This window comes from Glycine max, chromosome 9 (assembly GCF_000004515.6).
Source record: "Glycine max cultivar Williams 82 chromosome 9, Glycine_max_v4.0, whole genome shotgun sequence".
NCBI classification, from domain to species: Eukaryota; Viridiplantae; Streptophyta; class Magnoliopsida; order Fabales; family Fabaceae; genus Glycine; species Glycine max.
This window is the reverse complement of record NC_038245.2, coordinates 7,105,977-7,120,012: the sequence shown is the minus strand read 5'-3', so window position 1 is coordinate 7,120,012 and position 14,036 is coordinate 7,105,977. Positions and strand designations below refer to the sequence as shown.

Sequence of the window (14,036 nt, the reverse complement as noted above, 5' to 3'; positions counted from 1 at the left end):
TCATTGACCTTGTCGGACGGCCCATTCGTGGGGGACTAGTGTGGTTAAAGAATCTAAGCATTCACTGCAGGGATGTTTAGGCACTTTAATTTGTCCATGGCCATTGCATTTGATGGTGCCCATGGTTCATACCTCATACGACACAGGAAATAGAATAACTGTGGCAGAGTGTACTTTGTACTAAGGGGGCGCGTCACCTGGTAGGGAACTCCTTGTGGCCCCAGACTGATCACCTAGGGGAGAAGTTACGGTGCACGACTGGGTGGTCTCGACGAACTCTGCATGGTTTCCTAAGTGAGATGTCGTGTGGACACGCTTAGGCTATTTCTTGGGATTAGGTTGTTGGTACATACCACATTGCATCTGAGAGTTGAGGTCAGGTGCATGCATCATTCTGTGCTTGATTGAATCCATGAGTGGATGATGAGTAATTGTTGAATGTGGATGTTGAATAACGAATGTTGTGTAAGCTCATAATGTTTACCCATGTTTCTTGCTAATTGTGGTTATTTGGATTGGATATTGGTTCTTTTTATAATGAACTCACCCCTGTAATTTTGTATCGTGTGGTTGATACCTGTGATGATCGCGAACCTTGTTCGTGGGAGCAGAATGACAGCAGCAAGGTGCAAGGAGTAAGATTCTGGTGAGGAGCTGCCGAGCCGACGTGATGACGTTGGCATTAAAAAGGGAGAGAGAGTTGTGTTTTGTAATCAACTCCTCCATAGTTGGTTTTCAAGTTTTATTTTGTTGAGTTAAAGATGTAAACCTCAGATTTTATATATATGTATAAACAGATTTAATTTCCATTATGTGTATGACAAAATTACTTTATTTTCATAAGCAAAAAATTAAGGGAGTTTTTATTTAAAAATTGAATTTATCGCGGTTTAGAGTGATGATATCGTAGCGACGAGGCGGGTCGTTACATCAATAGGTTGGTCAAGGGAGATGCAAAGGACGCATGGTCACGAATGAATCATCGATAAAATCCAAATAAGCCAAGGAAGCTTCACAATGCTTTGTGAGACTGTGGTGTAGGCCACTGTTGGATTGCCTGAACTTTAGCCGACACTGGTTCGACACCCTTGGTAGAAACCAGGTGACCCAAGTACTTGATCTATTTCTGAGCAAAGGAACACTTCGATAACTTGAGGAAAAAAATTTCGTCCATAAGTACCTAAAAACCTTTCTCCAAATGAACTAGATGTTCTACAAAGGTCCTAATATAGATTAAAATATCATCAAAGAATACAATTATGAATTGACGGAGATACGGACAAAAAATTGTGTTCATGGTTGCCTAAAATGAAGATGGAGCATTGTATAATCCAAATGGCATAACCCGAAACTCATAGTGACCATGATGAGTTCGAAAGGTCATCTTACTGACATCGTCCTCATTCATCAGTATTTGATGGTAGCCATGTAAGAGGTCCAATTTCAAAAACCGGCACATGGCCCCTAAATCATCAAGAAGTTTATCAATAATGGGTATCATAAATCTATCCTTGATGGTTATTGCGTTTAGTGTGCAGTAATCGACAAAAAATCGTCATGAGCCATCATGCTTCTTGACCAAAAGAACAAGGGAGAAAAAAGGGTTGATGCTTGGGCGGATGATCCCCTTTTGCAGCATCGATTCCACCTGGATTTTGATTTCCTGCTTTTGGAAGTAAGGATAACGATAGGATCAAATATTTAGTGGCTCCAAATTCGAAAAAAGGTGAATGTTATGGTTAGTAGGTCTCAATGGGGTTAGGGATGTCGGGGTCTAAAACAAGACGACAAATTTATTGATAAGGGTAATTATTTCCAAAAAAATTGTTTTGGGTCAAAGGAAGCTCGCTAGAGATGATTTGAACGTGGAAGAAGTCACTTGTGCCGTCGATTGAAACCAAACGACAAAGTTACGAAGGTGTAATAAGATCGAGATCCAGGTCCGAATCAATATCTCCCTTAAACTCAATAATCCAAATTAATCAACTATGTTCATATATAATTTACACAAAACTAATCATAATACTTGGATATAATACATGCATGAATTCACAATCCTTAGATTCTTTTCAACCAAATTAATCAAAATCCATACCTAATTTATTGAATTAAGCAGTACTTATATAAAATTTCAAACTCATTCATCACCAATCAATTTCACACACATTCGAAATCAGCCTATAAACGATAAGCACTAGGAATAATACTTAAATAACTTTCACATCCATCATTGTCAAACAAGTCATTCAAATTAACGAAATTACAAGCAACAGCTTAACGTGAAGTAACAATCCAATTTCCCTTCCATAATATACTAGGCATATTTGTCAGATCATATATACATATTTGTGATACGTACTAGAAAACCACTGTATTGGTTATTTTATAAAATAATAATTCAGCAGTGCGTGGATTCGCCATAAATGTTGTCAAGGATGGCAATGACTCCAAAAACAAACGCTTGATCGATCCCTGGTTTCACAACAACATGATACAAATCCTTGCTTTCCATCAATTTCTCCACTTCCTTGTTCACCCCAACCTGTGTATAAGTCGATCATCCACGTACTCATTAGTTATCAACTTATTTTTTTATTCATAAAAATAAAAGATATGTAACATAAGTTTACAATAACTTACACACCTTACATAATTTACAAAATAAATTAACATATTAATATATAGACTTGCATAATTACTTACCTGTGCTATTACGTTGCCTCTAACGTCAACAATGCTGCAACTTCTATCGGGGAAGTAACCCCTTACCTCAAAGTCCCAGCCCTTGTTACTAGCATTCCTTGGCTCAATGGAGATTCTAATGGCATTGTTCCTAACCAAACAACAACTGTTGGGCTCTTTCAAGCTGAAAACCAGGCTCTGCAATCCTTCATAGTTTACACTATAACCATTCCACTTCTTGTAAATGCTAAGGGCTTCAACCATGCCTCCCTGCACATTACAAAAAAGTTAAATTCCAGTTGCAAATCTTACCTTTGTGTACACATAAATTGCTTTGTGTACAGAAGACTCCCTAGATATAGCAAATTAAAATAGTTAATTAAGCATACAGGCATTTAGAGTTATTTCTCATTCTCATCATTTTTTTTTTAAGATCTAATGATTATAATAAATAATTAATCTTAATCACTAGATTTTAAAAAAATGAATAATAAAGATGAAAGAATTACTCCTCATATATATATATATATGAGATGCATGGTAACCTATTTTATATGCATAGACATACACACAATACATGCATAATATAAAAAAACTTTATAATGATGAGGGCATGAGGCATAACATTTCCACACACAGATATTATATATATATACCTTTCGACGCATGAGAAGTAAAGCATCTCCTTCCCCATCTCTTAGAATCAACTGTCCCTTAGTGCCATGAATCCCACAACCATCAACTCTGAAAACAACCCTCTGGCCACTACAATCCGTGACCACAAAACCCCCTCCATTCACCACATGAGGTCTTTTCCTGACCCCAAGCACCGTCTGAGAAGATGAACAGTATAGTTTGCTAATGATGGCCATCATGCTCATCTTCCAACACTGATTAATGCTTAGTTTCTTTCTCTATCTTTTTGTATGTAAATACCTTAATTTCTTGGCTCTATCTTTCGACGTGCTCACAATAGTTGCAAAACTTGTTGGCTTTTCCCAAATGCCAACCCATTAGTTTTATATATATACACAAAGCATTAGGGCCTATCATTGAAACAATTAATATATTAACTAACGAAAAAAGGGTTTTTCTCACTTGTGTGACTAGACTTCTCTGGTTAATTTATGCTTGTAGGCTTTAGGTTTGGCAAGTTTTGACGTATAGGAGATAGAAGAATATTACGAGGCATTATTGGTTGAGGTTGCTTGTGGATGAGATGGAAAGTTTGGGTTATGTTCACATGTGAATTGCTTAAGAACCTTTTTTATTTTCTCTCTCTCTCTCTGATATATAATTAGCCCAATTGATAGCATGCGTAGGCGTGTTAGACTACTCTTTTAGTTACGGTAGATTGACTTGCCATATGGGGTTTTAGCTGTGTTGGAAATTAACATATGGAATGCCAAAACCTTGAGAATTCAATCAGAAAAGTCTCGGGACAATGTTGACAAAAGTAAAATACGAAGTGGTTAGAATCGTTAGATAGAGATTTTCAAAATAGTGTTCCAAAGCTTTTGAAATTCGGTAGAGCTAATCAAGCCTAAAATTCAAAGAGGAATAATTGAAACTTTAAAGTATAAAAGAATCTTATATATGCTTTTGGATGGAGAAAACATAAGCACGTTGGGTACTCAGATGACTCGATGATATATAGCATGCACCTTCATCAAAATTTTATTTTTCTTCACATAAAAAGGTTATTATATATATTTATTTATCGAAACATCTTAGACGAAAGACTTTTGTATAAACTTCATGCATTTGGTTTAGGTACAATAGAAGCAAATAAAATATTAATACAAAGTTGGCATGTATTGATAAATATGACTATATCGCATAATAAAATTAAAATTTAATTATATAGTAGTATTTCATTGACTTTAGTACCCAACAATAGAATGTAGCATCTTCTTACCTTACGAGATAGTTGTCTATGCCGTGCTCATGACACGTGGTGGACTGAAGATGTGAATCATGGAGACGCGGCCAATAGTCGTTTTCTCAGATATCTCAAGAGCATTTGGAGTTTTGGACCTTCTAAAATTAAAGAACGCCTGGCTATAATTTTCATCGTACCCAATTTACTAACAATTTTTTTTTTTTTGGTGAAATTAACAAACCCCAATTTATTAACATGATAGTGTTACTTTATTAAAGAAATATCAAAATATATTTTTCATTCTCGTAATAATTAAAATATTCATAAATATTTAAAATTTTAAGTAATTCTTTTGTTCTTACAAAATTAAAATTTAAAATTTGATACTTTTGTGTTTAGACATAGTTTCAATTTATTTTTTGGGGTTGAATTTGATATTTTTATTATTAAAAGATTCAATTTGATCCCTTACTTTATTTATTGAGTTCAATTTGATTCCTTTATTTTTAAAAGATTCAATTCAATTTGATCATATTTAAAACCAAACTTAATCCCAATTTTTAAAAATGTTTAAAGGTTGAAAAAAATTACCCCCTTGATAAAAAAAAAGCCACTTTAAGAACTAGTAATTACCTCCTTAAAAAAAGAACTAGTAATAACCTCTAAGAACTACCCATACAACTCCCGTTAAAATTGCCCTAAGATTGAAGTCCCTAGATTGATCCAAGTTGGGCCTTGGTTTAGCCCAAATATACAAGACTTCGTTCAAAACAATTATTTACAACATCTCAAAAAAAAAAAAAAAACAAGTTGGTAATTGAATCATGCATTTAATAGATAAATAGTAGTAGTAATTAAGATGGTAATTCAAAATCCGTTGCAGCCAGGCTCAGTTTCCATCAGATTGTCGCTGGTCACTGCCACTCTCCTTCATTTTTCCTTATTTCCCCCAGCCTGCAATAATAATGACTCTCTTTCTAGCCACTCTCATTTATGACCCTTTCCACTTTCCATAATGAAATTCAACCCTTTATTATTATCTCACTCTAAAAAACCGATCCTTGTGACACTATTGAGGCCTTGTTTCTTCTGGCAAAACTCCAATCTCTAGTTCGTTTTTTTGTTACCTTGTGTGTGTGTGTGTGTGTGTGAGTGTGTTCTTAACTGTCCCTTGTCTGTGCCCCCTATTTACTGCCGCTGCCACAGTCATTTCATGTGGCATTCACACCTTAACAGACTCAAATAATATTATGATGTGCCTCCTCTCCTTTGCCACTTACAGTTACATTACTCACTCTTCATCACCCTCTTATTTCTTACTTGAGCATCAACAATGACCAATACTATTACTACTACTGCTACTATCCCTTTCTGCTAACTAGCACTGTTTATTTCTTCTTCTGTTGGGGGCATTTACTAAGTTCAATTGAGAGAGCAGTGATGAGCACTTCCACAAGGGCAACTTCCAACATCCTTCTCTCTCTGCCACTGCCCTCTCCTAAGGCGGCGCCTCCTTCGTGCCCAGATTTGTATGGAAAGCGTCGCGAAATGGCCAAGATTCAGATGCTGGAAAGAGAGATAAGTTTCCTCGAGGTTGGTTTTACTTTGTTAAACTGTAAATTCACCACTTAAACTCTCTTTCCAGACATTTACTACTGAGTTGGTTGAACAGAATACCTGTGTTGAGTTATTGTATACTCTATAATACGTGACTGTTAATTATGACTTTGTCTAGTGTGAGGTGTTGATTTCTACTATTACCAAATCCTCTTCACTTTTAGCACCTGTTAGTCTGTTACCATTACATTTCATGATCAAAACCATACTTTTTAAGTAAGAAACAGAGTGATGAATGCACTGTTCATTGGGGATGTGGGAATCATTAGTAGATAGACTTTCAACGTATAATTGCACATGAACATAGGGTGTTCTTTAATTTTGCCAGAAGATTTTGCAACTAATTGATTACCACTTCGAGTGGTCTTATGCCTTTAGAGATTACCTTTAGATCGAAAGAAAGAGTTAGAATTGAGTGAAATATAATGTAATGATTATAGATTGTCTTATTGTCTTTTTTCTGTGTTTCATTGCAATCCGTTTTAACTTTATTTTTTCCTTTTATTTTCGGTGTATGGGACCTAGCCTTTTTTTTCAGGACGGATATTATTTTTTTACCCTCTACTGCATTATGCTTCATTTCACATCCAAACACAATAAATTAGCATTTATTAATATTCAATAATTTACTGAATTATAAGTTGTCATTGTGAGCCAACCACTAACATTTATTAAGCATGGAGAGAGGAAAAGTAAAAACAGTGCTGAACTTTTAAACTGTGCTCCTTGGATGCCAATTGAAGGACTCACAGTAGGTCATAGTTTCCAAGATTGTGAATCTTATGTAGTTATGGAATTGCATGTTAAAATTATTTTCTCTGTTCTAAAATGACTGTAATTTATAGCCTTTGAAAAAACTTTCAAATTGACTGGTGTTCTCAGTTTTTAATGAGATATTCAAACATCAGTTCCAATTTTATCCTCTAACAAATATTGTTGTCTTAAGAAAATTGCAAAGAATGACGCATTACATGGCATCGTGATACCACTATCAATCTTACAATTTTGCATTAAATCTGTGCATAGACACTTTATTTGCAACCTTGTTAAATAGTACTGATACCTTCCCTTTCTGGCCTCTTTTGGTGTTAATTAACAAAAATTATTGACAAATTTGCATCAAACAGGAAGAGTTAAAATCTTCTGAAGGCCTTCAACCAGCTTCAAGATGCTGCAAAGAGTATGTGTATTTGTGGAATTGCTTGTATAACATTTGGATTATGAAACTAGAGAAATTACTCAGAATATTTTAATTCATTATTGCTAGCTAAGTCCACTTTGTTAATTGAATGCAACAATATTGCAGGATTGCCGATTTTGTGATGGCAAACTCAGATCCTCTGTTACCTACGTAAGAAATGCTCTTGCCAAACTTCCCTTGTCAGTTTAAAAATAAAATATCATGATTTTTAATTATATCTTTCTCATTCAAGCAGGAGCAAGAAGAACCACCGGTCATGTAGCTTCTGGAAGTGGCTGTGGTACCCTTTTTTGTTAATAAATTTTGTTAGTTGATTTATTAAGTTGAAAGTTCTTGCTAACCCAGTGACCTTAAGTGTCATAAGGACATTGATTAAGGGATTAAAAGAAAAAACATTTTATTAAAAATTATATGAGAACACATTTAAAAATTATAGAGGAATGTAATTTTATGTATCTCAATTTAAAAAAAAAAAAATCTATTTTTACTTCCTTAATAAGTGTCCTAATGTCACTAGTGACTATTTGGGATTCTGTGTAGAAGGCAATGTTAGAGTCTGATTTAGCAATGACACGCTGACTTATGCCTAACTTCAAAAGATCATGCCTAGTTTTCTAGCCACTTGTATCCTTAGCTTAGCTTCATACTCGCATACTGCTGAATCTAACAAGTGTTGTGTGTGTATATCTGAGATACACTTTCTTATGTCTGAGATGAACCAGATAATAATTCATAAGCTGTTTTCTTTTTTCATTTTATACCAGCAACTTCTAATGTAATAAACCTTTTACAATAGTTAATGATGCATGTATGCTTCAAAATTGTTGACATTCCCATACCACACTTGCACCAGCTACCTAAAGAACTTAAAGAACCAACAATTTAAAAAAATAAATAAAAAAAAATAGACAGGTTTTAAAATTATGAGTAACCATATTACTTCTTTCTTGAAGAGTAACCATTTTCTTTTTAGAAGATATAAGGTTGGTCCAGTGGTTGGGGAAGAGTGAAAGAAGAAGCGAGGGAAGAGAGGTCACGAGTTCAAATCCCCCAATGGACATTTCTAACAAAATAACAAATTAATATTTTCCTATCAGAAAAAAAATATCACTACTTACTTGAATAACATGAGTGTGGCCTTTTTCTGCAGTGACATCCCTTGCTTTAACTTGTCTTGGATCTGCCATTGGTGCTGTGATGGGTGCTTTGAACATCAAAACATGTCAAGTTGTTGTTCCCACTGCATGCCATGCAATTGCTGTTCTAGTTGTCTTCCATCTACCAATTGCTCTTGCTGCCCTAATGGAATATCACATTGCTGCAAAGATAGTTGTGGTTGCAAAATTTGTTGCACTCTCCCAAGTTGCAATATTGGGTGGCCTTTTCCCTCTTGCTGCATTTGCAAATGCTCTTGCTCTTGCTCTTGGTCAGGCCCAAAAAAATGTCCCAAGGTTCGTCCATGTTGCTGTTGTACAAATTCCTGTTGGAACCCCTGTTCATGTTTCTAGTATAGTATCACAAAAAAATAAAATTTGTCTATAAAAATTGTATTTATAGTAGCAATTTTATGAAATTGGAAATATAGAAGTTTATAATTATAAATGTCCTGTTAATCTTTTTCATCATGTGGATACTACTACTTACTAGAAGCAAATGTAATATTTCTCACTAGCAATTATGGGTTACAAAAAATTTGACCTCTTTCATTTCTTTGCTGCACTGAATTTCCAGACAGTATCATTACATGTGAAATGAAAGATGCAATAGGGGAAAAATGCCGTGGAGTCCGGATCCATTGTATGATTAGCATATTCTTAGCATGGAAGCTAGTAACAAATACCTTGATTATTAATCATTTTCTTTAATTTCTATTGATAATATTATTATTTTTTTAATATACTCTTGAATGATAAATAAAGTCAGCATCCAATAATTTTTTTAATTTGAGGAAACAAAAGTTGTTTCTCTTAAAAGTAAAGTAAAGATGAATAATCAAAAGGTTAAAGCACACACAAAAAAAAAAAAAAAAACAATTAACGGGCCAAAACTTTTTGTTTTAGCTCATTGCCTCGTTCGTCGATTTGAATTTGTTTAGTTTTTTAAAATCCCTTTTGATTTTTGAAGTCAGGAATATAAATATTACCCTTTTTTTACCACCCCCGTTTAACCCTGCAAGAAAAAGTTGGTGATCGATGAAATTGGAATGGCAGCGAAAAATATGTGATGACCATGTGCTATCTTTTCTTCGTAACTGTTTGTTTAATGACACATGAAGTGTCTTTTCCTTTCAGCACCTAGATTTGAAATAATGTTTCAAGTTTTAACTCAGAGGACACTATAGTTTGTTTGTACTATGGTCGAAGAACTAGATAACACCTTCACTCGTCTAATTAATTGCACTCATGTAGATGAAATGAAAGAGAACGATAAAAACAAGAGAAATTCAGTGTGGAGTGTTTCCATATTTGTAAACATAGCCCATCTGACCACAGGAGAATTGGCAGCGATAAGGTTTTTCGATTTTCATTAACTTAGAGATTCGAATCTTTTAAATGAAATATTCTTCTGGAATAAGTTGATTCTGCCCAAAATAACTTTGGGCTTCTAAAATATTCGAATCATGCCAAATTAAAAAGCAATGGGAAGTTGCAAATTAATGTGGTAGTTAATTACTAAAATTCATTAGGAAATAATTTAAATACAGATCTGTGAATATTTGGGGTAACGTTTTCCGATGGTAAATGAAGTTTCACGTCAATTATTTACATGGACTTCTGAAATCAAACTCTGATCAGGAAACAACACTACAAATGCAATTGTATCTAAATTAAGTTGTCCAATTTATCATTATGATTTTTAATAAAATAAAATATATTTTTGTCTCTCAAGATGTTTCTAAATATTGATTTTAATTCCTATAAAAAATTAATTTAATCCCTAAATTTATAATATAGTTTTAGTCCTTTATGAATTAAAAACACATTTGTGCTATTCAGTACTAAATTTTTATAAGATTAAAACCAACATTCTAAAATATTTCCACGGACTAAATAAAAGCGTGGTTTACCTTTTTAATATATATATATATATACACTGAGAAAAATTGTAACAAAAAACATATAATAAGTAAAAAAATTGAGGAGAAAAATGAAATCTCATTCTTAAGGATAATTAGAGCCAGTCGTTTATACATACCATCAACGCCCTTGTTTTGTAACATTTGTTTTTACTGGATACACACAATAAACAAAGAAAACAAGCATCTCTCCTCGCTCTTCTTCTCAATCTCACCTCTCTTTTTTTCTTCAATTCTCACAATTAAAAAAAAAATACACAACCTTCTAAATGTCCAACTAAATAATGTTAATAATAGTGTTGGCTGACATCAACAAAAGCCTCAATCAGCTCCAGGCAAAAGGCATGTTTGGTTGGGCTTGGAATAGTGGCTGTGCAGTTAAAAAAAAAAAAAGCAATAATCTCACAACAAAGTCCAAGAAAAAGCAACTGGGCTCCTAACTTGGTGTTGCGCATTGCTCCACATAATGCTTCCAAATCCATACCTAACGGAATCCCCGACACCATTCTTGGACACAAAGGTTGCCGTGTACCTTTGCCTTTCCCCTACTTTTCCAAACACGAGCGCGGCGGGCTTCACCGTTACCGTCACCGTGGAAGGTGCATCCACGGTGACGTTATAGACGGAGCCTGCCTCGCCCACGTTGGTCAGGACTCGTGTGTACCTCACGACCCTCTTACCGCCAAAGAGAACAGAGAATGAAGGGTAGTTCAACTGGCCAGGGTCAGAGAACCTCTTAGTACAATTAACACCTGAACGCTTAGTAATGAGTTGTATGCGTTCAGGTGTGTACTCCAAGGAACATAGGAACTTAATGTAGTCACTTGGTGTGGCATCATAGACAAGCCCAGGGGAAAGTGCCTTGTGTGGGTTCACGTGGCCCGCACCATGAGCCCATGGGTTGGAAAATGCACCCCCTGCCGCATCCCGGAGTTGGGACTTGGTGTTGTCGTGTACATCTGCCGTTGTCATTAGGGCTGATTTTATCGCACTAGAACTCCATTGCGGATGTGCAGCTTTCAACAAGGCAGCCAATCCACTTATGTGTGGACAAGACATAGATGTACCTACAATAACAATTCAATTGCATGACATGAGTTATTACACTAGTTGTTGTTAAAATCAAAAAAGAAAACAAAAATTCATTGAAGATGGAAACAAAATATACCTGACATGATGTTGAACTGAGTTTTCCGAGTGTCATCGGATAACCCTGATGGCCCAATTGCTTCGGACCACCCGGCCAAGATGTTAACCCCAGGCCCAATAACGTCCGGTTTCAGAATCTGTCTGGTAACCATATTGGGCCCTCTGGAACTAAAAGCTGCCACTACTGGTGAAGGCTTAACGTTCAATACTGTTCCACGGAAATCAAGATGCACCGTTGGATTAGGATCGGAAGAAGCATAGGCTCTGATCTGGTCCCCCACGATTCTTCCAACTGCCACAGCCGGTAGCAGGTGACTATCCGCAACTAACTCCTCCCCACTCGCTGCTGTGTTCGCGAGAATCATCCCAACACCACCGGCATCACGCACCACCTTACCTTTCTCCACCCGCGCGTTGATTCCACGGTCGCAAACAACCACCTTCCCACGAACCAGACCCGGTTCAAGCGAACCGGGCAAGCAAATGCTACCTGACTGGTTCAAGCCTTTGTCATAAACCAAACCAACCGGTTCGTTCCCCATTCCTTTTCCACTATAGAGAGAAACACCGGAGAATCTTTTTTTGTTACCGAGAGAAGCGTAGGCAGGGAAATCACGATCTAGGGTTCCTGCACCAACCGTCATTATCCACGGTGCCACGTTGGCAAGCGAGGCCTTCTGGGGCCCACTGTTCCCGGCGGAGCATGCAACGAAGATACCTTTCGCCATGGCGGCGAACGCGCCGATGGCGATTGTGTCGCGGAAGTACGGTGCGGAACCGCCACCGAGGGAGAGCGAGAGGACGTCGACGCCGTCCTCGATGGCACGGTCCATTCCGGCGAGAATGTCGGAGGCGAAGCAGCCGTCGGTCCAGCAAACCTTATAAGCAGCCACACGTGCGGTGGGAGCCATCCCACGCGCGGTCCCGCTCGCATAACCTAATAAGCTCGCGTTCGTCACGTGCGACCCCGCGGCGGTGCTCGACGTGTGGGTCCCGTGACCATCCCTGTCACGTGCCGACGCTGGCTCCTTCTCTCTCACCCCAATCCCTGAGGCCATATGGAAACCTTTAGAGAAGCTTCTAGCGCCGATGAGTTTCCTGTTACACATTTTGGGGGAGAAATCTGGACCCGTCTCGCACTCGCCGCGCCACCGGGCCGGAATCTCCGGCATTCCTGCGTCGTCGAAGCTCGGCGACTCCGGCCACACTCCGGTGTCGAGGACCCCAATGATGACGTCATTGGAAGCCTGGTTGAGATCCTGTGCGGTGTGACCCTCCCAAAGCCCTGTTTCCTTTTCCAACCCTAGAAACTCAGGAGTGCGGGTGGTGTGCAACTGGTACACCGTGTCCTCGTACACTCCGAGAACATCCTCGGATCTGAGAAGCTGTTCCGCCTGTTCGTCGTTGAGGGACGCGGCGAAACCGTTGTAGGCGGTGGTGTAGGAATAGAGTAACGGATTGGAATCGGAATCTGAATCGGCAGTGGTGAGAGTGAGAGATTGTTGAAGACTGGCGCTGTACCAGTCAGTGTGTGTGGGGTAAACCGAAGGCTTTTCGTGGTGTTTCATGTGAACTATGTAGGTTTTCTTTGCTGAAGTTAAGAACCAGCATTGTGTGAGGAAGAAGAAGAAGAAGAGAACGAAACAGAAAGTAGAAACGGAAGCCATTATTTCATGGAGGAACGAAACGAACGAGGTTGAGTTTCTTTCTCTCTTTCTTTGTTTATTTAATGGGGAGAGTGAGAAGGGTGTGTCATAAGAAAAGAGGGGTTCATGTTCGGGTTTATAATGAGGGTGGAGTTGCTTAATGAGACTCTCTGTTTGGTTTATTTACGTTTTTGCCATTGCTTCTTTGTTTTATTATTACTACTGTGTTTCAGTTTCTTCTCTTCTCTGTCTGTGGTCTTCTGTGCCGTTACCTGTCCTTCTCCACTTTTTTGACTTCACATTGGACTTCAAATTCCAGGGCTGCACTTTATTTATTGCTCTTCCTAATAACTGCTGTAAAATTACATTCAAGACTAGATTTTCTGTAAAACTACATTGAACTTGTATTCAAAAATAAAGATAAAGGGAGTACCCTCAAATGAAGAATAAAAGATACTCACTTTTGATTTTTTTTTTAGTGTACTGATTTTGTTTTCTTTAATGTACTTATAATGTCTATTTTATAAAAATAAAAAAAAAACAAACTTATAATGCTTATCAGAAAAAAGTTTTGTTTAAGTTAAATTTATATCTCATTTTTTTTACTATATTAATAATTTAGTTTGCACAATGTATAGAATAAATATAATTTTATGTAACTAATATTTGTAATAAATAATTTTAAATATGTAAAAAAATTTATTAACAAATATTTTTAAATATAAATTATATTTTCAATTTAAGATGAATAATTTTTATTGTGAAATTAAGAAAATTTTCTAA

The 14,036-nt window shown here is 36.8% G+C and overlaps 3 protein-coding genes across 3 annotated transcripts; 1 reads left to right on the top strand and 2 right to left on the bottom strand.

The window, feature by feature from the left end:
- Window positions 1-2,162: 2,162 nt before the first annotated feature.
- On the bottom strand, window positions 2,163-3,692 carry LOC100817988 (protein LURP-one-related 6). The gene is made up of 3 exons (XM_003534900.5): window positions 3,339-3,692; window positions 2,704-2,952; window positions 2,163-2,542 (listed from the first exon to the last, which is right to left on the bottom strand). The coding sequence occupies exons 1-3, from the start codon at window positions 3,561-3,563 to the stop codon at window positions 2,399-2,401; spliced, it is 618 nt and encodes a 205-aa protein (XP_003534948.2). The 5' UTR covers window positions 3,564-3,692; the 3' UTR covers window positions 2,163-2,398.
- A 1,486-nt stretch (window positions 3,693-5,178) lies between these two features.
- LOC100817458 (guanine nucleotide-binding protein subunit gamma 3) lies at window positions 5,179-9,043 on the top strand. Its single transcript, XM_003534899.5, has 5 exons — window positions 5,179-6,157; window positions 7,309-7,361; window positions 7,488-7,532; window positions 7,618-7,662; window positions 8,533-9,043. Exons 1-5 carry the CDS (start codon window positions 6,005-6,007, stop codon window positions 8,888-8,890), a joined length of 654 nt encoding a protein of 217 aa, XP_003534947.1. The 5' UTR covers window positions 5,179-6,004; the 3' UTR covers window positions 8,891-9,043.
- A 1,500-nt stretch (window positions 9,044-10,543) lies between these two features.
- On the bottom strand, window positions 10,544-13,558 carry LOC100797543 (subtilisin-like protease SBT1.8). The gene is made up of 2 exons (XM_003533739.5): window positions 11,627-13,558; window positions 10,544-11,525 (listed from the first exon to the last, which is right to left on the bottom strand). Exons 1-2 carry the CDS (start codon window positions 13,272-13,274, stop codon window positions 10,861-10,863), a joined length of 2,313 nt encoding a protein of 770 aa, XP_003533787.1. The 5' UTR covers window positions 13,275-13,558; the 3' UTR covers window positions 10,544-10,860.
- Between the last annotated feature and the right edge of the window lie 478 nt (window positions 13,559-14,036).